Raw genomic sequence first — 25984 nt, 5'->3', positions numbered from 1 at the left:
TTATACCAATTGTAAAAGGGGCTTCCAGTTCTATTATCATGCATGATTTCCGCCGAGGACGTTCGGCCCGATCCAACATAAATGTAAACTATGCACTGCCGAGGGTCGAACGGCACGAACCATAGATGCATCTATTAACCTGCACAGGCGAACAGCCGCTCTCATGAGAGTAGTAGACATAATTACCCTGCTCGCGGATTATACTTGTGACGTGGTCAAATGCAATTTATCAATAAATCATAACCCTTTCTTGATTCTTTTCAAAATAAAGACAATTCAACTTGAAGCTTTTAAATTCTTAAAAATCCTTAACTTAGTTCCATTTGATACAATTGACAACTATAATCAAATAACGGTGTCCACAAAGCATGGTGTAAACCTAAAACTACCCGGACATAAACAAGAATAGTAGCTACGTACGAACTCTCGTAACTTCGTGCATACGTAGCCCCTACAAAAAAGAACATATATTAATTAAGTTCACCTATGGGGTAAATTCCCTCTTACAAGGTTAGAAAAGAGACTTACCTCGTCTCAAAGCCTACTTCCAAATTCAAGAATGCGCTCAAACCCTCAAATCGGAGCCGAACAATCCAAATATATTATAATAGTGTAAAAACTAATCAATATATGTTCAAAAGTTTATATTCTAAATATTTAAGTGATTACCCAACCCTAAATTTAAGGTTTCTAAAATTCACCTCCAAGCCTACGTGCGCGGATTCCGGAAAGTTTTTAAGAAAGTTGTTACCCATAACCTTAGGAACATAAATATATGATTTTCACTAAGTTTCATAATCATTTTCGTGGTAAAATCTCATTTTTATCAAAACACTAGGTTTTCACCTAAACCCATAATTTTCACTAATTTACATGTTATAATCTACCCATAAACTATGTATTTAACTCACATTGTGTAGGAAATTACTTACCACAAAGTGTTAGGCGAAATCCCCTTTCTAGGAGCTCCAAGAATCGCCCCAAAATGAAATAAATGAGCTCAAAATGCCTAAGTCTCGTATTAAATGAGGTTCTTTCTTCTGTGATTTTTGCACCTGTGGTGCCTAGGCCGCATGTACGGTCTTGCGCCTACGGTGCTCAATCCGCTTCTGCGGAATTCTTTGAGTCCAGTGTGGGCCGCTTCTGCGGGCGGTAGACCGCTTCTCTAGCCATCGAGCCGCTTATGCGCCCAGTTCCTCACCTGCGCCCTCCCCTTTCGCACCTGCGCATCCGCGGGTGCGCACAATTCTCCGAACCTGCGGTCCCTTGACAAATTCTGCGGAACCACTTCTGTGGCCAATTCCTCGCACCTGCGACTGGCCAAGCGCAGGTGCGATTATTACAAAACCTGATGCTTAGTTGTTGCTCCAAATTCTCAACTTGGCCCGAGCCTCGTCCGATTGACCCTAGAGGCCCCCAGGGCCCCGCCTGAGCATACCAACAAGTTTGGAATCATAAAACAGACTCGCAAGAACTCTCGGAATGCCCAGAACAACATTAAAGCTAAGAATCACACCCCAAAACCAATTGAATCAAACTTAAGAACTTCAAATTCTTCAATTTACTTCCAATGCGCCGAACGTACTTAAACTACTCGGAATGACACCAAAATTTTTGTGTAAGTCTTAAATGATATTATGGAACCATTACCGGTCTCGGAATTCCGTTTGGATCTCGATATCACCAAAACCCGCTTCAAACCAAATTTGAAGAACTTCTAAAACCTTTAGAAACCAACTTTCACTATTAGGCGCCAAAACGCTCCTGTGTCATCCAAAACCCAATCCGAGCATATGCCCAAGTCCGAAATCATCATACGAACCTATTGAAACCGTCAAATCCCGATTCCTAGGTTGTTTACTCAAAATATTGACCGAAGTCAAACTTGGCCTTTTAAGCCAACCTTAAGGAACCAAGTGTTCTGATTTCAATCCGAAATCTTCCAAATCCTGAACTAACCATCCCCGCAAGTCATGAATCAGTAAAAGCAAGTATAGGAAGTTTTATTAGGGGAACGGGGTTCTAGAAAGCAAAACGACCGGTCGGGTCGTTACATTCCCCACCTCTTAAACAAATGTTTGTCCTCGAACTGGTTTAGATTCATACCTGAGGTGCTGGATAAGTGTGATTATCTGCTCCACATGTCCTTCTCGAACTCCCAGGTTGCCTCTTCGATTGGTTGGCCCCTCCACTAAACCTTTACTGCGGAAATCCTCTTGGATCTCAATTGGCGATTCTGTCTAGAAACAATGGCAACTGGCTCCTCCTCAAAACCCAGGATCTCATCTAACGAAATAGTGCCGAAGTCTAAAACATGTGACAAGTAGGCGTGATACCTTCAGAGCATTGACACGTGAAAAACCGGATGAACTCCTGGTAGGCAGGGAGGTAAATCAAGCTCATAAGCAACCTCCCCAACTCGCCTCAACACCTCAAATGGGCCTATAAATTTGGGGCTCAGTTTGCCCTTCTTCCTGAATCTCATACTACCCTTCATCGGGGAGACTTTCAAGAGAACTTTCTCGCCTACCATAAATGATACATAATGCACCTTCTGATCCGCGTAACTCTTCTGCCTAGACTGTGCTGTGTAAAGCCGCTCCAGAATCAACTTTACCTTTTCCAAGGCATCCTTCACCAAATCAGTACCATATAACTTAGCCTCGCCAGGCTCAAACCATCCGATGGGAGAATGACATCGCCGACCATATAAAGCCTCAAATGGAGCCATCTCGATGTTGGACTGATAAATGTTGTTGTAAGCAAACTTGGCCAAAGGTAAGAATCAACCCCAATGCCCTCCAAAGTCAATCACACATGTTCTGGGCATGTCCTCTAGGATCTGAACTGTCACGACCCAAACTGAAGGGCCATGACTAGCACCCGACCACACTTGCCGAGCACCAACGTACATTTCATCTAACCTTCATTATTATCTTTTAAGGCTAAAGAGATCAATATAAATGGTAGACCTAGATCATGGACAACCAGCAATAAAATATGACGGCATGAATATACATAGCAGGGGATGACCAGACAATCAAGAAACTACATATAAGGTATGAGCTACCACGCTACTATGAAAGACTATACAACAAAAACTAGCCTACAAGGCATACCAAACTATACATGAGCCGACACCTGTCTATGAGCCTCTAAAAGAACATAAGTGTTGCAACATAGCCGGAACAGGGCCCCGACATACCCATAATGTCTATAACAAAAATTGCATACCAAGACCAAGGCAAGTCCGGAGAAGGGATCTCGCCAATCACCGCTGAACTGGACAGTCTACTGTGGTGGGGGAGCTGCACCTGCCTGTCTATCAGGACCTGCAGCACGACATGCAGCGTCCACAAATAAAAGGACGTCAGTACGAATAAAGTACTGAGTATGTAAGGCAAGGAACCATAAATACGATCAGTAATGTAAGCAAGGATAGAGAATATACAACCTGTAACATCTTAGTACCTCTGAGGGCTACTTACATGAAATGCATGATACATATGTATAAATACATAAACCTTTAAAGCATTCGCCTCTGTGGGCATCATCATCATCATATCGTACCCGGCCATAATAGGCTCGGTAGAATCGTACCCGGCCACGTGGAGCTCGGTAAAACCCAACTGATCAGTGGTTGCACAATAGGTGCCGTACCCGGCCAACTATAGCGTGGCTCGGTAGAGTAAAATAGATACATATATATAATGCATGCTCGACTCATGGAATCACATTCTAAACCTTTCGGAGTGACGTAAGGTCGGTATCCTCTATACACGTTATTAGGACTAAGTCTTCACTATGAACCTTATAAGATTCAGGAAGTATGAACAACATTGATAACATAAGAATAAGAGAAGCAACATTAACATCAATCGTTCCATAAGAGGGAAAACAATGTAAGTACTGCTAGCTTCTAAGAGTAGAGTATCTTTGGAAGCTCGTTCATTACATTATGTACAATCGGAGTCGTGCAAAAGAAGGAAAGGGATAGCCTCACATACCTTGTATATACTGCCCCAATCTCAAGCTATGCAATTGTCAAAACTCCTTAGTCTACAATAAGAGAAACGATACTATCGTTATCATTTAAGCGTCATAACTATTATGTATCGACCACAACCTATTTTACGATGAAACAGACAGCACCTCCCCTATATATATGACCTCACACCATTCAAAACAATCACCAAACAGCCCAAACATCATCAATAATAAACATATTTATCCTCCCAAAATAGTCCACACACAGCCTAATCACTCCATACATATGACGACCACCGTAGTCGTGTCAAACAACCTGGAAATGTTACGAATAACTATCAGCCCATAAACCTACATATATATGGTGTTTCTACACACCCTTCCTCCTCCAAAACTCCACAAGATAGTAGTAAAATACGCAGCCCAACAACAACGCAAAACAGTCCACAAAACAATAACACTACTACCAAACCTTTCGATATATATCTCACAAGTTCTAGCTTCAATGGCTTAGCCGCAACTTGGATAATCTTAAATACATATAGAGTAAGAGGTTCCTTACCTTTATACAGAAAGAACAACTCCAATTTGACCTTAAATTTCCAAGAAATATCCCTCCAATGCTGCCACAACAACAAAAAAATGAAACTAGCGATCAATTAGTGTTTTTCGGCACTAGAATCACTTTAGAAGGCTTGAAATCACCTAGGATTGATATTAAGAACATTAGGGAGTATTTACAGAACATATACCCTTTAAAACAACCTCCCACACGAGTTGGAACGACACAAAAATGAGCAACAACAAGAAGAACAAGAGACTTACTAGCGCCACGGAATTCCCGACACTTGATTTGTGTTGTTTGCCCTTTTTGGGTCTTGAATCTTGAGAGAACCTTGAGAGGATGTTCCTAGGGTTCTAAGGTCTGAAAATAGTGAAAAGAAATGACTAAAAACGGGTTGTAGTCATCCTATATAGGTCCAAATATCTTAAACCGACTTAGTGGGCCCCATAGAGAGGTGCTTGGCGCAGTCTCGCGAAAACGCGAATATCTCTCTACTCCGAGATCGTATCGATGAACGGTTTAATGCGTTGGAAACTAGAATCATAGATATTTAATTTGGTTGGTAGATCACCCCGTAATTCCTTGTAAAATTATGAGAAAATATTAGAAATATTTGACCTAATGTTTAAGTAAAATTATGAACCTAAGTTGCGACAACTTTTGTCGACTTTTGTTTCATAACTCGTTTGACTTCAAGACTTATGATACGGATATTATATGATTAAAATACCTTAATAAATGACCTCTTGAGTGTATTAAGCACCGCTAGATTACCTGAAAATACGAGTTACAACATCCTTGATTCGTTTAACTTCTAATACTGGTTAATCACCCTTATACACTCTTGTATCACTTAAGACCAATATGATTGACTTCTTATAATCTCAAAGATAATTCCTTCTTGGATTTATGTTAACTAATATATGGCATGAACTAACACATGTGGATATGGGTTGTAACATGAACTATCCGCTCCAACTGCCCATCAGTCTGTGGATAAAATATTGTGCTGAGCTCTACACGGAACCCCAACTCACTCTGTACAGGTCTCCATAAATATGAAGTAAACTGAGGGCCTCTATCTGATATGATGGAAACAGGCACACCATGTAACTAAACTATATCCTGAATAAATCTGGGCCAATTTCTCTAAAGTATATGTAGTCACAACCGGAATGAAGTTTGCCGACTTGGTCAACCTGGTGACAATAACCCAAACTACATCAAACTTTCGCAAGGTCCGCAGCAACCCAACTACGAAGTCCATAGTAATGCGCTCACATTTCCACTCAGGTATAGTCATCTGCTAAAGTAGGCCACCTAGCCTCTGTTGCTCATACTTGACCTGTTGGCAATTTTGGCACCCGCTACATACTGAACAATGTCTTTCTTCATCTGCCGCCACCAATAATGCTGCCTTAGGTCACGATACATCTTCGTAGCACCTGGGTGAATGGAATACCGATAACTATGTGCCTTCTCTAGAATCTTTCCTCTCAAGCCATCGACATTAGGAACACATAGACGACTCTGAGTCGTAGAACACCATCCTCGCCGATAGAAACCTCCTTGGTGTCACCCTGCAGTACCGTCTCTTTGAGAACTGCCAAGCGCGGTTCATCAAACTGTCGAGCCTTGATCTACTCCAATAGTGAATACTGGGCAACAACACATGCAAGAACTCGGTTGGGCTCTAAAATGTCCAAGCTCACAAGTCTGTTAGCCAAGGACTGAATGTCCAAAGCTAGTGGCCTCCCCTCTGTTAAAATGAACGCCAAGCTACCCATACTCTCTGCCTTTCTACTTAAGGCATCTGCAACTACATTTGCCTTGCCCGGATGATAAAGAATGGTAATGTCATAATCCTTCAGTAACTCAAGCCATCTGCGCTGCCTCAATTAAGATCCTTTTGCTTGAACAAATGCTGTAAGCTGCGCTGATAAGTGTAAACCTCACATGACACCCCATAAAGATAATGCCTCCAGATCTTAAGAGCATGAATAATCGCAGCTAACTCTAGATTGTGCACAAGGTAGTTCTACTCATGAATCTTCAGTTGACGTGAAGCATATGCGATAACTCGTCCCTCCTGCATCAGTACACAACCCAAACCAACGCGTGCAGCTTCGTAATACACCATATACATCCCCGAACCGGAAGGAAACACTAGAACTGGTGATGTAGTCAACGATGTTTTGAGCTTCTGAAATCTCGCCTCACAGTCATCGGACCAACGAAATGGAGCACCCTTCTGGGTCAATCTAGTCAAAAGGTGCTGCAATGGATGAAAAGCCCTTCACAAACCGGCGGTAATAACCTGTTAACCCCAGGAAAGTCCTGATCTCGATCGTCGAAGTAGAACGAGGCCAACTCTGAACTATCTCAATCTTCTTGGGATCCACCTTAATACCCTCGCCTGATACAACATGCCCAATAATGCCACAGACTCTAGCCAAAACTCACACTTGGAGAACTTAGCATATAACTTCTGTTCTCACAATGTCTAAAGCACCACCCTCAAATGCTGCTCGTGCTCACCCGGCTACGCGAGTAGATCAAAATGTCATCAATGAAGACAATGACAAATGAATCAATATAAGGCATAAAAACCCTGTTTATCAAATCCATAAACGCCATTGGGTCATTAGTCAAGCCGAAGGACATCAACAGAAACTCATAATGGCCATATCTAGTACAGAAAGCAGTCTTCGGTACATCCGAGTCCCGAATCTTCAACTGATGATACCGTGATCTCAAGTCGATCTTAGAGAACACCCTAGCACCCTACAATTGGTCAAACAAATCATTAATACGCGGCAATGGGTACTTGTTCTTGATGGTAACTTTGTCTAACTGGCAGTAATCAATGCACATCCGCATAGTCCCATTTTTCTTCTTCACAAATAACACTGGTGCACCCCAAGGTGATACACTTGGTCTGACAAACCCCTTTGCTAACAACTCTTCAAGCTGCTCCTTCAACTCTTTCGGAGACATACGGCATGGTGGGATAGATAAGGGCTGGGTACCTAGAGCCAAGTCAATACAGAAATCAATATCACAATCTAGTGGCATGCCTGGAAGGTCAGAAGGAAACACATCGGCGAACTCTCGGTCTACTGGCACTGAATCAATAATCGGAGACTCTGCGATGGTATCCCGAACATAGGCTAGATAAGCCAACGAACCCTTCTCGGCCATATGTCGAGCCTTTAGAAAGGAGATAACCCGACTAGATGTACTAATAGTCGAACCCTTCTACTCCAATCTAGGAAACTCTACATTGCTAAGGTAACAGTCTTGGCATGGTAATCAAGGATGGCATGATATGGGGATAACCAGTCCATGCTCAGGATGACCTCAAAGTCAGTCATATCAAGCAACAGAAGATCTGCTCTAGTCTCGTAACCACAGAATGTGACCACACTGGACTGATAGATCTAATCCATAACCACAGAATCGCCCACAGGAGTGGACACATAAATAGGAGTGCCCAAGGACTCACAAGGAATATCCAGGAAATAAGAAAACAGAGATGATACATATGAATAGGTAGATCCTAGATCAAATAACACCGAAGCATCCCTACCGCAGACAGAAATAATACATATGATCACGGCATCTGAGGCCACTGCATCTGGTCTAGCCAGAAAAGCATAGAATCTAGCTGGAGCGACGGCTAGCTGGCCTCCACCTAAGTGAACAACAGCTGGATGACCTCCCCCTACCTGGCCTCCACCTCTAGGACTGCCCCTTCCCGCCTATCCCCCACCTATAGGCGGTCGGACGGCTGGTGTTGCAATTATAGGCTGATGACCCTATTAAACTGCTTTGCCCCGAAGTCTGGGACAAGATCTCTTTATGTGACCCGGATCCCCACACTAGTAACAACCCCTTGGTGCCATAGACTGCTGCCCCGAAGTTTGACCCTGATGGTCTGAATACCCATTGGGAGAACCCTGGATGGCTGGTGGGCAGTATGAACTCTCTAGCATGGCACTGAAATAGGTGCTGGAAGAACCCTAAATAGCTGGTGGGCAGTAAGAACTCTCTAGCATAGCACTAAAATAGGGTCGCGCTGGAGCACCTCGAGGAGGTAGTGGTGCTGGATATGTAGATCTACTAGGATGACCCCTCCCAAACTGACCTCTGCCCCTAGCCGGGGCACCTCTAAACTCTCTAGAGAAACTGGTCCTCTTGTCCTGCTGCATCTGCTCTCTACCTCTCTGGCGGTAGCCCTCAATCCTCCGAGCAATCTCCACTACTAGCTGATAATCAGTATCCATGTCAACCTCCCAGGCCATGCTAGCCCGAATACCGGGGTGCAACCCGGCACAAATCTCTGCACTCTCTCTGCGTCCGTAGGAAGTATCATAAGTGCATGGCGAGATAACTCAGAAAATCTCGCCTCATAGTCGGTCACTGACATCTGGCCCTACTTGAGCTGATCAAACTGACACTGCAACTCTTTTCTCCGGGAGGAAGGAATATACCTATCCAAGAAAAGCCACGTAAACTGGTCTCAAGTCATGGGAGGAGAACCCATTGTCCTGCCAAGAAGATAAGACTTCCACCATCTACGGGCCATGCCCTCCAACTGGAAAGCAGTGAAATCCACCCCATGCGACTCTAATATCCTCATGTTGTGCAGCATGTCCCTGCACCTATCAGTGAAGTCCTAAGGTTCCTCATGTCGCTCAGATCCGAAGACAGGAGGGTGTAACCTAGTCCATCTGTCCAAAAGCATCTATCGCTCACCGGCCGCAGCTGGTCTAGGCTCAGGTATAGCCGTTGCAACTGGCTAGGCTCCGCCCACGGGTAGTATACCTAGAGTCTGATATACTGCAGTTGTATACCCAGGAGCCTGAGCAGTAGGGGTCTGTGCTCCCCCTCCCGCTTGAGATGTGGCTGGGTCTGCTGGAAATAAACCAACCTAGGTCATAGAATCCATGAACCGCAGCATACGACCCATGACCTTCTGAAAGCCCAGTGCTGACATGTAATTTACCGGGGTTGGCTCTGCTACAGGCACCTCGCCCTGCTCCTCAATAATGGGATCCTCTACTGGATCCGTTGGTGGTGCAACTAGGGAAACTCTGGGACATCCTCGTCCCCTACCTCGGGACGGTGCCTTCCCCCGGCCTCTGCCTCGGCCTCTAGCAATAGGGAGATTAGCTCCTCCTGGGTCCAGAATGTCTGTTGCGCATGTTTTCACCATCTGTATGAGAAAAAGAGAAAGAACTTAGTATACCATCAACTGCACGATAGGAGATGAATAAAGAGTAGTTTCCTAACACACTATAGCCTCTCGAAGATAAGTGCAGATGTCTCCACACTGATCTGCGAGACTCTATTAGGTTTTCCCATAACTTGTGAGACCTACGTGAACCTAGTACTCTGATACCATGTTGTTACGACCCAATTCCATTATAGGCCATGATGGCGCCCAACACTATTGTTAGGCAAGCCAACACTGATCAAACGAGGGGTCGACTCCGACACTTACTAAGGACCAACAATATGATAATATGAACTTCTAATTTAAGCATGATATATAGATATAACAATAACACTCAGAACAAGAAATAACTGAACAGTTCTTTCACCATATTTAAGAACCCAAGTCAATTCCTTCATTTAAAACAATAATCTCTCAAACAATGAATTTATACCAATTATAAAAGAGACTTCAAGTTCTATTATCGCATGAATTTCGCCGAGGACGTTCGAACCGATCCAACATAAATGTAAACTATGCACTGCCGAGGTGAACGACCCGCTCCCATGAGAGTAGTAGACAGAATTACCCCGCTTGCGGATTATACTTGCGATGCGGTCAAATGCAATTTATCAATACATCATAAACCTTTCTTGATTCTTTTCAAAATAAAGACAATTCAACTTTAAGCTTTTAAATTCTTAAAAATCCTTAACTTAGTTCCATTTGATACAATTGACAACTATAATCAAATAACGGTGTTCATAAAGCATGGTGTAAACCTAAAACTACCCGGACATACACAGGAATAGTAGCTACGTACGGACTCTCGTCACTTCGTGCGTACGTAGACCCCACAAATAATAACACATATTAATTAAGTTCACCTTTGGGGTAAATTCCCTCTTACAAGGTTAGAAAAGAGACTTACCTCGTCTCAAAGCCTACTTCCAAATTCAAGAATGCGCTCAAACCCTCAAATCGGAGCTGAACAATCCAAAACTATTCAAATAGTGTAAAAACTAATCAATATATGTTCAAAAGTTTATATTCTAACTATATAAGTGATTACCCAACCCTAAATGTAAGGTTTTTAAAATTCACCCCCGAGCCACGTGCCTGGATTCCGGAAATTTTTTAAGAAAGTTGTTACCAATAACCTTAGGAACATAAATATATGATTTTCACTAAGTTTCAAAATTATTTTCGTGGTAAAATCTCATTTTTATCAAAACCCTAGGTTTTCACCTAAACCCATAATTTTTACTAATTTACATGTTATAATCTATCCATAAACTATGTATTTAACTCACATTGTGTAGGAAATTACTTACCTCAAAGTGTTAGGTGAAATCCCCTCTCTAGGAGCTCCAAGAATCGCCCCAAAATGAAATAAATGAGCTCAAAATGCCTAAGTCCCGTATTAAATGACGTTCTGCCTTCTGCGATTTTCGCACCTGCAGTGCCTTGGTCGCATCTGCGGTCTCGCGCCAGTGATGCTTGATCCGCTTCTGTGGAACTCTTTGAGTCCAGCGTGGGCCACTTCTGTGGGCGGTAGAACGCTTATACGGTCCCACTTCTGCGGCCATCTAGCCGCTTCTGCGCCCAGCTACGCACCTGCACCCTCCCCTTTCGCACTTGTGCATCCGCGGGTGTGCACAATTCTCCGCACCTACGGTCCCTTTCCAAATTCTCCAGAACTGCTTCTGCGGCCAATTCCTCGCAACTGCAAGCTCGCACCTGCGGCTGGCCAAACGTAGGTGCGACTATGACAGACTTGATGCTTCATCTGTTTCTCTAAATTCTCAACTTGGTCTGAACCTCGTCTGATTGACACTCAGGGCCCCCAGGGCCCTGCCCGAACATACTTACAAGTTTGGAATCATAAAACGGACTCGCTCGAATTCTCGGAACACTTGAAATGACATTAAAACTAAGACTCACCCCAAAACCAATTGAATCAAACTTAAGAACTTCAAGTTCTTCAATTTACTTCCAATGCACCAAAACGTACTTAAACTACTCAGAATGACACCAAATTTTGCGTTCAAGTCTTAAATGACATTACGGAATTATTACCGGTCTCGAAATTTTGTTTGGACCTTGATATCACCAAAACCCGCTCCAAACCAAATTTGAAGAACTTCTAAAACCTTCAAGAACCAACTTTCACTATTAGGCGCCAAAACGCTCTCGGGTCATCCAAAACTCGATTCGAGCATACACCTAAGTCCGAAATCATCATACGAATCTATTGGAACATTCAAATCCCAATTTCAAGGTCGTTGACTCAAAATGTTGACCGAAGTCAAACTTGGCCTTTTAAGCCAACCTTAAGGAACTAAGTATTCCGATTTCAACCCGAACTCTTCCAAATCCCGAACTAACCATACCCGCAAGTCATAAAAAAGCAAGTACGGGAAGTCTTATTTAGGGTAACGGGGTTCTAGAAAGTAAAATGATCGGTCGGATCGTCACAATACAACATGGCCGGTCTAATCACCGCTCTATAAAACTTACCTTTAAGTTTCGGATGCACCTTCCTGTCACACAAGACGTGAGGAGCTAGCCTCTATTAAATCCACCTCACCCCTATACGGTACGTGACATCGTCATCAATCTCCCCATACCCTTGGATAACCGACCCCAGGTACCTGAAGCTCCCTTTCTTGTGGATGACTTGAGAGGCAAGCCTCACGTCCATGTCTACTTCTCCCGATGTACCGCTGAAGTTGCACTCCATGTATTCTATCTTAGTCCTGCTCAACTTGAAACCTTTAGACTCGAGGGTCTGTCTCCAAACCTCCAACGTCTCGTCAACACCGCCTTGTGTCTCATCGATCAGAACTATATCATCGGCGAATAACATACATCATGGTACCTCCCATTGAATATGGTGTGTCAATGAGTCCATCGCTAGAGCAAATAAGAACGGGCTGAGCGCAGATCCTTGGTGTAGCCCCATAACAACCGAAAATGCTCTGAGTCGCCCCCCACAGTCCTAACACGAGTCTTAGCTCCATCATACATGTCTTTAATCACCCTAATATTAGCTACCTAAACACCTTTGACCTCTAGACATCTCCAAAGAACTTCCCTAAGGACCTTGTCATATACTTTTTTTAGGTCAATAAATATCATGTGCAAATCCTTCTTCTTTTCTCTGTACAGTTCAGCCAACCTCCTAATAAGATGGATTATAATAATTTGTTTCATTTATTTATTTCTCTTATCCAACCCTCTCCAATTTCATTAATTCAAAATGACAGGTGAGAGGGAATTCGACTTAATTCAAAATTGATAGAACATGGCAAGGGTGAAAAGTCCAATCTGGCTGTGTTTTGTACACGTTCGAAAAAGACAAGGTAGATGTTGGAGAAACCGAGAGTGAATGACACGTCAAGTCCCAGGTGGAGCCTAGTTGTGCTAGTACGGACATCAATCCAAGTTGGCAGCAACAACATCGTGGACCCCAGTGCCACCTCATTTATCCCAGGATGGAACGTGAGGAACCCAAGATCCGACCTTCCAATTTTCAAGCTAATTATGTGGTCTTTGTAAGAAATTCCGACAGGCAACATGCGACGAACCCTGCGCTTCATCTTCCCGCCAAAACTACCAGCACTAAAATTACGTTTTTTAAAAAAAAAGTATTTTTAATTTAAGAGCTGTCAATGCAGAAATTAATAATAAATTAATTGTTATACGATGATTACTAATGAATATACTGTAGTACTACATGCTCTAAAATAACTTTTTTTTTGTTCAAATAGATTAATCCGTAAATTACTAATACACATATTTGTATTTTACGTTTTATCGCGCATAAAATATTATTATATAAAAATAATTAAATGCATATATTATTTAAAATCGGCAACCAAATATTTCTTTAGTGATGCGACAATTATTTTTTCTTTTACGGCCAATCAACTACTATAATATTATTTTCTGTCAAATCCTATGTTAAAATTAATTATTTTGCATATCATCCACCAAAGTAAAAGAATCCCTTAGAGTCGTTTGGTACGAGGGATTAGGTGGGATAAGATGTAGGATTAAATTTATATCTTATTTAATCTCATATTTTATCCCACCTATCCCATCAAATGTGGGATTATTTTATCTCATATCTCAAGTGATATAAATTAGTACCGGAATTATAATACCCAAATGACACTTAGGATTTGCAAATGACACTTTGAGCTAGATACACAAAATGGAAGCAAACCGAAAATGACGGACACCAGCAGTCCAGCACCTCTACAGGAAAGCTTCTTTTTTCTTTTTAAAAGGTGTTGCCTTCATGAGGTCCATTACAAAGTGTATTTAAAAGACTATAAAACAAGAAGGAAAACTATAAGATATTTAAATAAAATCTCCCAATCCTATTACCCACTGAATTAATGTTTGTTCAGGGATCACATTCATTGCCAATCTGGCCAACCCTTCTATCATGATTACAGCAAGTATCCTATTTTCCAATGCATGCATGAGGCTAATAATCTTTTACATATCGAACTATCAAATCTGATTGCTAAAAAGAGTTTTGAATTTCACTACTAAGTCCAAAGACAGTCATCCACCAATTTTGCTAAAAATAGTATCTTGATTTGATTACAAGATATGCAACTATGTTAATGTGGTCTAGTGGGCTTTTATTGCCTTACCATGCGTAAAATTCAAACTTCGAATTCTTCTCTCATGCTTTTAATTCTTTAAGATAGTAGCATCAAACATATTTTTATTTTTAAAAATCTTACTGTTGGATAATGTTGACCAAGTCAACATATTGGATCGCCCATATATTTTTCCCAGTGAAAAGAAAATGATAGGAGTAGTAGTTATTTACTCGTTTCTAGCACATGCAATGCTAACAATTTAGTTATAAATAGTTGAAAGTAAATATAGGATAAAGTCAAAAGCATATCACGTAATAGGAATGGCAGGCCAGTTGGTCTTGACTATTGTATCAAGGTATGTCTAGACCTAAAGTTTGGTGAATAGCCTATTGAGTATTGAGTATTGACTATTGATCGATAATATATACTACACTGACGGTGCAGCTAATAGACTACAAGCAGGGCGGATTCATCATTACAGTATCGAGTTTCTCTAAATGTTTTTTTTTCCCAAAACATAAATTTATGTGTACCAATTTACTATAATTATAATAAATAATAGACATAAAATTATAACTTTATTTTAGCTAGGTGAATAAACTATAGTATTGACTATTAATCGAGCATTGCCCCCAAAGACGGATCTAACTTTGTAGTATTGATTTATACGAATTCAATACTTTGATGCGGAGCATAAATTTATGGATAAAAATTTATAAATTAAAATTATAACAAATACTGTAGTAGATAAGAACTCATAATATTTGCAATAAATTTGTGTAGAAAAATAAAGCTGCAAGAACAAACAGTTATAAAGAAAAAAGGGGTTTTGATAAACATTGTAGGTTACAATTCTGTTAATCCCTTGATTCTTCTCTCCCATTTATTTCTCAAACGTAGGACTTTCAAGCAAGACATATTTGACATGTCTTTGATCTCTTAATGAATATTCCAAGAGTTTCATGAAATTTCGGAGATTTCATATTTGATCTCTTTCTGCATATTTCGAGAGTTTATGGAATTGTTGAGATCCTCTTTGAAGGACATATGTAGCCTTATTTATAGGTATGAATTAGGGATTGAGTGGAGTATCCACCAAGTAACCCTATTAGACTTCTAATATTTCAAGAGTCGTATTGAATTTAGAATTTATCTTGATCTGTTAAAATTTTAGTGTCTACACATAGTTTTAAAACTAAAATAAATTCAATACTAAAAATCTTAAAAATTGAATCGATAGAACTGAATTTTGAATCTAGCTCTAGTATGTTCCTAATAGCTTACAACAGGAGTACTACTCCTCGCAAGAGCTTTTTATGAACAACCTCGCTCTCCTTTTGATTAATAAAAAGTTACACTTGAAATAGTCCCGAAATTCTGCAGATAATAATCCTTTATCGTTCTTTTTTCACTTCTTTAATTTTCTTTTATGGGAACAAAGAGCTTGCGAAATTAATCAAAGAGAAAAAGAAAAAGTCGACCTATATATCTTTTATTCTATAAACTAATGTAAAGCAATGAATACTTTACTCCGTCCCTTCGCAAGTGAAATAATCTAGCTAGCCACATAATTAAGAAACAAAAAGACACGAAAAGGTTTTTTTCTACTCCTATTTTTTTTTAATACTGAAGCAATATCTGCATAAAAACAAGAAGTGACTGACAAATATTCGTACTAGGAATTGTTTCATATAAGTTTGCAAATAAACCCGATTATCCATTTGAAAGGACCGAAAGCGACAAGCACTATCATTATAAGAGATTAACTTCTATGCATTTGAAAGTGTAAAGAAAATTTACAGTATTAAACTACTTAAAAAATAATAAAAATTAATAATTAATAATATATAGATGGAAGTAATAAACTGATATATAAGACATGCAACTTGTTATAACATGTCAAGTACAATGCTACTATAAATGCTTTTACGTTAGTATATAGTATAAATTAAGTCTTAATAGTAATAAAAGTAATTAAAGAAAACTGACCCCAGATAAAAGTAAAGAAAAAGGAATAGAAGTAGTGGGCCAGAGAATAAATGATATTCGACCAAAAGCACAAAGAAATAATATGCTAATCGAAAGAAAATCAGTTGAAGATAATGGGAGACTTGCCTTTTTCCGTTTCTTGAGTATCGTAAGGAGAATGTATTCATCATACAGGAATTTCTTTCCAAAGATGATAGTATTTGTTAATTAATCCTATAGACCCTATCATCTAATATAGGGGAATATAAAGGAATGTGTTTCTTACACCTTATGAGTTATGATCCTATTATATAAAAATAGAAAGCAATCCCTTTCGTGTGCTCTATCTTCTTTAATTCTAGGTATAACTTAGAATGTTTCTTGTGTACTTATAATTACTATCATCACATATGGAATTAGCCTTTTTGCATGTATACAACAACGACATTGTCTTCACTCTTTCATGTCACATTAATTAACCCATTAAAAATTTAAGATTTTCATTTATCATGAGATATCTTATTTCTCCTCTTGCATGCAAACATTTATGGTAGACATCACGAGTATCTTATGGATTCAAAATATATAACATTGGTGCAACCACCAAACTTTATGTACGCGTATCTTATGGTTTCAAAGTATTACATTGTTGCAACCACTAGACCCGAAAAAACAAAAAAAACATAGGTGCGTTATACTCATTATTCAAGAGAATCATTTAATACATTAATTTCAATATACCGTGTTAGTTTCCCTTGTCAATGCAAAATTTCTTGAAGGACTGAGAAATCTAGCCTTGACGAGTTGTGGCTTATTGCTAGTTACCGGGATATATTGGGTTCATCTGCACTCAGTACTTTCGACGTGAAACATAAATTTATATTTAAAAAAAATTATTAAAATTATAATAAATAGTAGATATGAAGTCATAACTTTAATTATATTATGGATTCAATGCTATCTTTAAAAGTTGACCTCATAAAATTTCAATTTTGAATTCACCTAGGTTAGTTACCATTGACAAGGGAGACTTGATTTTATAGTTCATTACAAATATTATTTTAATTGTACGTTCCTATTCATATGAGATTAATAAAAAATGCAAAAAATCTGTAATAATAACACAAGAATATTTATAGGATTATTTTCTTCCACATCATTTCTAGTTTTTAATGCCTGCCTCTCCCCTTAATTCTTCTATCCCTTCTTCAGCCTACTACCGGTAGTGCAGCCAATTAATCCCAAATATTGGTGTCTTATAAATACCACAGACCATACCAACCCCATTCTGACCTTCAAAGGTCCATCCTTCCCACTTCTTCTTCTCTTGTTTATTACTACCAGCTAGCATTGATATGAAAGTCGTACTTTACCCTAAGGGACCATGTTATGGTTGTATACGGTCGAAAATCGAATGCCTTCAATCTATGTGCCTGAGAGGTCATCCGAAGTCCGAGTCCGGATAAGGCCAAGTTCGGGCTCAAGGGTCCAGACCCGAGTTCGAGGGCGGAGCATGGTACATACCGAGGTCGAGTGTAGTATCATTATGGATTTGTACCAGAACAAGTTAGATTCCTGCTACGTCCCCAAAGTCATATCGCAAATCCCATAACATGATTGTACGATTCTGTACTAGGCAGTTAGACAGTTGTACCGTGAATATATTCCTTACTGTAAATAGAAATATTCCTTATTTAGGGCTCCCCTATTATATAAAGGGGACTCCAATCATTTGTAAGACATCTTATCATCACTGAGAAAAAAATATACGCTTTGCCTTTTTGCCTACTATTCATCAGCATTGTCCTTTAGCTCCATTGTTTTTGCTTTATTTTTATTATTTAATTGTTCTTATTGTCCTAAGCTACCTCGAGGTCACTAAGCTCGAGGTCACTGCAGCTAAGTAACATTGGTTTGATTCACTTCCATCTTTCATTTCTACTTCATATTTCTTGATTATTAATTGGTATTGAACTAAATCACATATCTTTAAAACCACTAATCAAATTTAATTGTTACTCGTATTTTCGAGGTAAACAGTTTGGCGCCCACCGTAGGGCTAAAGATAATAGTGATTATTTCTTTACTGATTCTCGTTACACATGTTGTTTTTACACTTTTTCTTGTCAAGATTTGTTGATTTTCAGGCTGAAACATGTCAAGCTCAAAAAACGCACCCATTCACGACGACGAAGGTCTTGGAGAAAATAGCAAAGCAAGAGTCTGTGTTCCACCGATAAACCTAGGGGAAGTTCCAAATGTTGAACCTGTTGATGTTAGTTCGCACATTGCTTTGAATGCAGATCTAGGTGCGGACCCCGAAGCAGATATATGCAGGGAAGGCCGGCCCAGTGGCCAAAGAACACAAGGAATGGAAGAAGGGGGAGTCAGCCTCCAAGTGATATTTGAGATGCTGCAAGCTCAGCAAATCGACATTGCTCAACTCCAGAGTCAGAATAGAACCCCGAACAGTCGAACCAGTAAACATTCGGCATACTGAACTAGCGCTAGAAAGGCCCGATGAAAGCGGCTCGGGTACTGACCCCACGATTATGAAAATGCTCGAGGAACTAGCCAAAAGGATCAAGTCCGGAGAAAAGAAAATGATAAGAAGATGGAAACTTATAACTCTCGGGTAGACCAGATACCAGAGGCACCTCCAATTTTGAAAGGTTTAGACACCAAAAAGTTCATACATAAATCATTCCCCCCAAGCACGGCTCCGATGCCCATCCCCAAGAAGTTTCGCATGCCCGATATACCCAAATATAGCAGGACACTGACCCTAACGAGTATATCACTTCATACATTTTCTGAATCAAAGGAAATGATTTGAATGAAGATGAAATCGAGTCAGTTTAGTTGAAAAAGTTTGGAGAAACACTAATAAATGGAGCCATAATTTGGTATCACAACTTAGCTCCTAACTCTATTGACTCATTTACTATGTTAGCAGCTGCCTTTGTGAAAGCACATGCCTGGGCCATAAAGGTGGCCAAGAGAAAATCAGACGTCTTCAAAATAAAGTAAAGGAATGACGAGATGTTAAGGGAGTTTGTGTCCCGGGTTTAGATGGAAAGAATGGAATTACCACTGGTCTCCGATGACTGGGCAGTACATGCTTTTATGCAGGGTCTAAATGAAAGGAGCTCGATCGCCTCTCGATAATTGAAGCAGAACTTGATCGAATATCCAGCTGTGACATGGTTGGATGTAAACAATCGCTATCAGTCAAAGATCAGGGTCGAGGACGACTAGTTGGGAGCTCCCTCGGGTTCAGTTCATCCTAACAGATTCACTGCCAAGCCCCTGAAGGATACAGACCAGGAATCGAGATTCTACAAAGAACGGTACCAGCCATATGTCGAACGAAAAAACAATGGCCAGAGTCGTAACCCCCATCGAAACGATCGGAGAAATGATCGAGGTCGAAGTTCTCGGGGACTCATGAGTAAGAGCGAATTCGATAAACATATCGACCCCCTATAGGTTTCCCAATTATCAGAATACAATTTCAGCATAGATGCGTCGGGGATTGTCTCAGCTATTAGGAGAATCAAAGACACCAAGTGGCCCAAGCCAATACAGACCGATCATTCTCAAAGGAACCCGAATTTGATGTGCAAGTATCATGGCACACATGGTCATCGAATAGAAGATTGCAGATAGCTGAGGGAAAAAGTGGCTCGTTTGTTCAACGAGGGTCACCTTCGAGAATTTCTAAGTGATCGGGCTAAGATTCACCTCCGAGAAAGAGATACAAGGAAAAATGAGCAAGAAGAACCACAACATGTAATCCACATGATCATTGGCGGAGTTGATGTCCCCCAACAACCTGTATTCAGACGCACCAAGGTGTCAATTACAAGAGAAAAATGGATTCGGGGCTATGTGCCCGAGGACGTCTTATCGTTTTATGACGGGGAAGCAGAAGTCATATCTCAGTCTCACAACGACGCCTTGGCAATCTCTATCCTTTTAAATAAAATTCAAATTAAACATGTTTTAGTGGATCCAGGTAGCTCAGCAAACATAATCAGATCGAGGGTCGTGGAACAACTTGGCCTGCAAAATTAGATCGTACCTGCGTCCCGGGTCCTAAATGGCTTCAACATGGCAAGCAAAACAACAAAGGGAGAAATCATCTTGCCAGCAAATGTAGCCAGGACCATTCAAGATACGAAGTTCCATGTGATCGAATGTGACATGAGGTACAACGCACTCCTCGAGAGACCGTGGATACATAACATGAGGGCAGTGCCTTCAACTCTTCACCAAATGATAAAGTTCCCAGTGGAGGAAATAGTGAAAACAGTCTATAGAGAGAAACATGCTGCAAAAAAAATGTTTGCTATCGAGGAAGTGGTACCGATACCTGAGCCTATGCCTCGGAGAAATCGAGTAACAAAAGTAAGCAGGCTGCTAAATAGCCGTCGCAATAGGTAACCAAACTTCTTACAATAGGATCTATTCAGAAGGTAAAGCACCCCAGGAGGTTAGACAACATGGTTCTTAAAAGGGGAAACAAACTTAGAATGTGCATAGGTTATAAGGACTCGAACAGAACATGTCCAAAAGATTCTTTCACCTTGTCAAGCGTCAATCACATGATCAATGCCACAGTTGGCCTCGAGACCCTAACTTTTCTCGATGCCTACTTCGAGCACTTATTACATTTGGAACCTATTGTTACAACGTAATGCCCTTCGGTCTGAAAAAATACATGAGCTATATACCAACGCCTAGTTAGCAAAATGTCCAAAGAACGAATAGGCAAAATAAGGGAAGTTTGTATTAATGATATGTTGGTTAAGTCCCTGTGCGCAGAGGACCACTCCGTTCATTTGCAGGAAACATTTGCGATCTTGAGGAAATATAACACAAAGCTTAGCCCGAAGAAATGTGCTTTCGGGGTTGGCTCGGGTAAGTCCCTCGGCTCCATGACGTCAAATCGAGGTACCAAAATCAAAGCTATCGAGGGTATCACGATCGTGGATAGTGTGGAGGTTGTGCGAAGATTAACGGGGCAAATAGCCACCTCGGGTCGACTTACTTCGAGGTCGTCGGATCGGAATCACCAGTTCTTCTCTTTGCTAAAAAAAGGACTTCGCGTGAACCCCGGAATATCAGCAAACCAAAGAAGAGTTAAAGTGACATCCGCCGAGCCCGCTTTTGCTTCACACCCCGAAGATAGGTTAAAAGCGGGAACCAACACTTGTTCGAATGGCCGCACAAAAGCAAAGGATCGAAAGATAATACAATAGGAGGACCAACCTTCGACATTTCGGAGTCGGGGACTTAGTTCTACGAAAGTCACCCTCGGTACTCGAGATCCAAATGAAGGAAAATAGGGCCCGAATTGAGAAGGAGTTTACCAAGTCCTCGGAGTTGTCGGTAAAGGATCCTACAAACTCAGCACCATGGAAGGCCGACAATTGCCAAACAATTGGAACATATCATTGCTCAAATGATACTACTGCTAAGGTACGATTTTATCCTTTTGTTCATTTGAGTTTAAAACTAACTTATTACAGGCTCTGGATCGACGGCATATGATCTCGAAGGCATTGTTTTTTATACGAAGGCCTTAGGTTTTAAAGCATGCGTTGCACTTTTTTTCCCCTTAGATCGGATTTTGTCCAAAATGGGTTTTATCGGCAAGGTTTTTAACGAGGCAACAACTACGTGCTACCTAAGGAAAACTCAACAGTATCCAAGGCTTCTTTTCAATCAATCTCGAATACTGGGGGGAATAACCCTCGGATGGTTATATTTTGAGGAAAATGCTTCGCGCCTAAGAGGGCCTTGATAGGAAAATTTTGTAATGGGCTAAACGGTCAGATGAACCGTGTCCGTATAGAATAGTCGAGCCCCGATGGCAAGGCATGTACGCTTGTATCAATTACTTGAAGAAGCATTCTGTTAATATCAAAAATACTTTGTATCTCAAAGAAGTCTACTATTATACGAGCCCTACACCTATAATCCAACGGGAAACGGCTCAAGAGCCAAAGCATAAAAGCACCCCTGAATACTCGGGGACTGTCATCGACAGTCAGTGCATTTGGGTCATCAAAAACTCAGATTTGTAAGACCTCAAAGAGGCATCCCCTCAAAACAAGGTCCAAGGCCAATATACTCAGGGACTAAATTTCCGAACTAGTTCGGAAAGTTATCGGGAAACAAGTCCAAGTGACATACCCGAAGGCTACGACTACACTAAAGACTATGGTCATATAAGGCTACGGCTAAAATAATGCGGCTCGGAGACGTCCGACTTCCGCTATAAATTAAAGGACTTCAAATATTGAAAAACCGATTAAATCAGGCTACCCTTGGCAAAAGCAAACTATGAAGGGCTTCGATAAATTCAGCCCCTGAAAAATCTGAGGGCCTCGATAAATCAAGCCATCAATAATCCAAAGGCTTCGATAACGTCGGCCTTCGGAAATACCTCAAGAGGTATTCAATTATGTTTACACAAATAAATTACTAATAAGGTTCCGATACGGCAAACCTTCGAACAAACCTAACGAGTACAAAAAGCACATGTTATGGCATAACTAAATTTTCACTAAGTCTTTTAGCCGAAATGAGGGAAAAATTATATAGTCATTTTAGAGGGCGAAACAGCCCAACTTAAAGAGCCTAAGGGCCAATTTTAAAAGAGCCTAAGGGCCAACTCAAAGAGCCTAAGGGCCAATATATAAGAGCCCAAGGACCAACTTCGAAAGGCTTAAGGGCCAAAAACTTATAGTTCGAGACTCCTCTCTCATTTCGATCCGGACTCAAGGTTCACAATACCCCGAGCTTATATCAGATCAATTTAAAGATTATTATATCTATCGATATATAAAGGTTTAAGGGTTTATTATATCCCGAACCCAAACCAATCCTCGGACCAATCATTCAAACGAAGTTTTCCGTAAATAAAGGATATATTAAATCCAGCACAAACCAAATATGAAATAAAAAGTTCCCCTTGTATTTCCAAAAGATGATTACATGAGATATTTACACAAGGGAAGCTTGCACAAAAATAAAATAAAGAAACCTAAAACTACTTCGGGGTCATATCTTCGGCAGCTGCAGAAGCAAAGTCGTCGAGAGCCTCACCCTCGGGGACTTCATCTTCGTCTCCACCACTCTCGGAGCCACTGACTGAATCATCCTCATCAGAAAGCAGAGCGGCAGCCTCTTCTTCCAAAATCTTTGCCCTTTCAATATCGGCTGAGAGATCGAAGCCGCGAGCATGTACCTCCTCGAGGGTTACCCTCCCGGATTGTCGCCTAGCATGGTCAAGTTCACTTGATAGCTTGACTTCTGCCGCAGTAGAGATTTCCTTTGCCCGAGCATTAGTTGCTTCAGCATTAGCTTGGTATGAAGACGCAATGACCTCAGCGTCAGATTTGGCCTTGGCCAGCTCAACAGCGGATCTAGCTTTAAGCCCTTCGATTTCGTGACCTCGGGATAGGCTCTCCTCTTTCACACTTTGAAGCTGGCGTTCGAGTGAAGCCAGCTGCTCTCTAAGAGTTTCCTTATCAGAGACAAGATTTTCCATGCCTTGCCTCCACCCCAAGGTCTCGGCCTCCTTCATCTTAAGCTCATCCTGAAGCTGCAACACCAATTCACCCTTATGATGAAACTACAAAATTAAAAGTATTAGTCGTCAAAACAAATAAGTACAAAACAGACCCTCAAAGACTATGTTACCTCATCAATAAACTTGGCCCGTTCTCAGCAAGCTTTCGTCAATTCCACTCGCAGATCGCCGATCTCCCTTTTATTCTTGACATAGAGGATTTTAAGGTTGTCCCTCTCTTCCGAGACTTTCTTAAGCTCGGCTTTACTACTGGCAAGCTCAGTACGAGATATGGAAAATTCTCGTCGGTGAAGCAACATGGCCTTTTCACAAAGAAAGAAGGTCAGAACCAGAAAGATGAAGATTAAACTCGAAATAATGAAAGACAAAAGTTACTTGTTTGAGGAGCTTCTCAGCTTCCTCGAGAAGAAACGAGGAATCAGGATCGGGACCCACTTCGATCCTCGTGAGACACTCCCAAAAAATATCGTTGTCTTCGTGAGTCACTGCCATATTAGGAGTCTCCATATCCTGGGCATCCCGGAGTTTCCCTTCAGAAAACGCCGGGCCCTGCGGTGAGTTATCTATGTTGATTACCCAAAATGACTCACTTGGGGTGTTATCTTGTCTTTGAACGGCCTTGGAGTTAGGCTCTTCGAATTCACTTGCCAAATGCCCCCGGGACTAGGAGAACCTTTTTTGCCTGATGACTCGGGGACTTTGCTCGAGCTCCCCTCTGAAATTTCTTCAATTCTAGATTGAACCACATCTGTCGCCGTCGGATCATCAGTCTTCGAAGCGTCAGGGCTTCCTCTTTCTCGAGCTACCAGAAGGCAGTCATCATCTTCTTCCTTTTCCTCCTAATCCTGAAGGTGTTGAGCCAATTCCAGAGATAAGGCCACGGTATCAGCCTTGGGATTTCGAGCGTTGATTTTCTTTTGCCTCGGGGTATTAGCAGACGACCCCCTCTTTCTCTTCTTTTCTTTGGGAGGCTTTGATATCTCTTCTTCACCAGGTGGGGGCGGCCGCATTTCAATAGCTTCCCCGAGACTTGCATAAAAGATGAAGTAAGTATTGCATTAAGAAACACAAGAAAGCTCACCGTGGTGTTTTTAATCTCATCGGCCCTTGGCTAAATCGTGCCAGCAACGCTCCGCATATGAAGAAGTAGAGTCCAGTTGGCGGACCCAACCCTCGAGGTCCTGAACCGCTCCAGGAAACCAAGCAATAGTTGCATCATCGGAAAGGAATTATATCGGTAAAAAGACAAAATCAGGAAATGAAAAAGGGAAGCAAGGTATGAACTTATTTATGTTTCATATTCCATTCCTCGGGGAGTGGCATCCTCTCAGCAGGGATCAGGTTAGAGCTTTTGACTCGGACAAAACAGCTCATCCACCCTCGGTCTTTGTCCTCATCGATACTGAGGAAAAGAGATTTCAAGGATCAGCGTGGCAGTTTTATCAAACCACCTCGGTACAGTCGAGGTCTATACAACCTGATTAGGTGGTCGAGGGTGAAAGGCATCCCCTCGACCTGGCTCGAGAAAAATCTGATCCGATGAACAATCCGCCAGAATGAAGGGTAGATCTGGCCAAGCGTCACTTGGTATCATTGGCAGAAGTCAAGAATAACTGGGTTTATGGGACCCTGAGCTGGATGTGCCGGGCCCAGCGTAAACGGGTAGGTGTACACGCTTAAGTACCCCACTTTAGGGGTAATTATGTCCTCTTCCGAGGAAGGAATCACTACATCTTTGTCACCCCAGTTGCAATCCTTCTTTACTTGCACGATATCGTCCTTGTTATCAAACAGACATATCGAGACATGGGCTCACATCGGCCTGGCGTCGATATAGGTTTCTCGATCTTGAAATCAGACGTTATTTCGCATGGGGGGGGAATGCACTCCTCAATACGAGGGGGCACTACTGGTTTGCCCTTGGTCGATCGAGAAGATGAAGGAGCATTTTCCTTTTGGGGAACCGATTTAGAGGTCTTGGCCATTATAATATGGAAATTCAAGAAAATGGAGAATGCTGA

At 41.3% G+C, this 25984-nt stretch overlaps 1 protein-coding gene across 1 annotated transcript; it reads right to left on the bottom strand.

Annotated features, from left to right (window-relative positions):
• Positions 1 to 23420: 23420 nt before the first annotated feature.
• LOC138877581 (uncharacterized) lies at positions 23421 to 24973 on the bottom strand. The gene is made up of 4 exons (XM_070157203.1): positions 24845 to 24973; positions 24554 to 24802; positions 24122 to 24265; positions 23421 to 24005 (listed from the first exon to the last, which is right to left on the bottom strand). Exons 1-4 carry the CDS (start codon positions 24971 to 24973, stop codon positions 23421 to 23423), a joined length of 1107 nt encoding a protein of 368 aa, XP_070013304.1.
• Positions 24974 to 25984: the final 1011 nt, after the last annotated feature.

Source organism: Nicotiana sylvestris, chromosome 9 (genome assembly GCF_000393655.2).
Source record: "Nicotiana sylvestris chromosome 9, ASM39365v2, whole genome shotgun sequence".
Classification (NCBI taxonomy): domain Eukaryota; kingdom Viridiplantae; phylum Streptophyta; class Magnoliopsida; order Solanales; family Solanaceae; genus Nicotiana; species Nicotiana sylvestris.
The sequence above is the reverse complement of the archived record's forward strand: the minus strand, read 5'-3'. Positions and strand labels throughout refer to the sequence as shown.

Excerpts from the sequence above, each read along its gene's own strand:
- LOC138877581 (XM_070157203.1), bottom strand. The coding sequence starts at position 24,973 with ATGCGGCCGCCCCCACCTGGTGAAGAAGAGATATCAAAGCCTCCCAAA. Across the intron at positions 24,803-24,844 it reads GAAATCCCAAGGCTGATACC|GAGGAAAAGGAAGAAGATGA; the intron begins GTGGCCTTATCT and ends CTTCAGGATTAG. Across the intron at positions 24,266-24,553 it reads AAGACAAGATAACACCCCAA|GCCATGTTGCTTCACCGACG; the intron begins GTGAGTCATTTT and ends CTTTGTGAAAAG.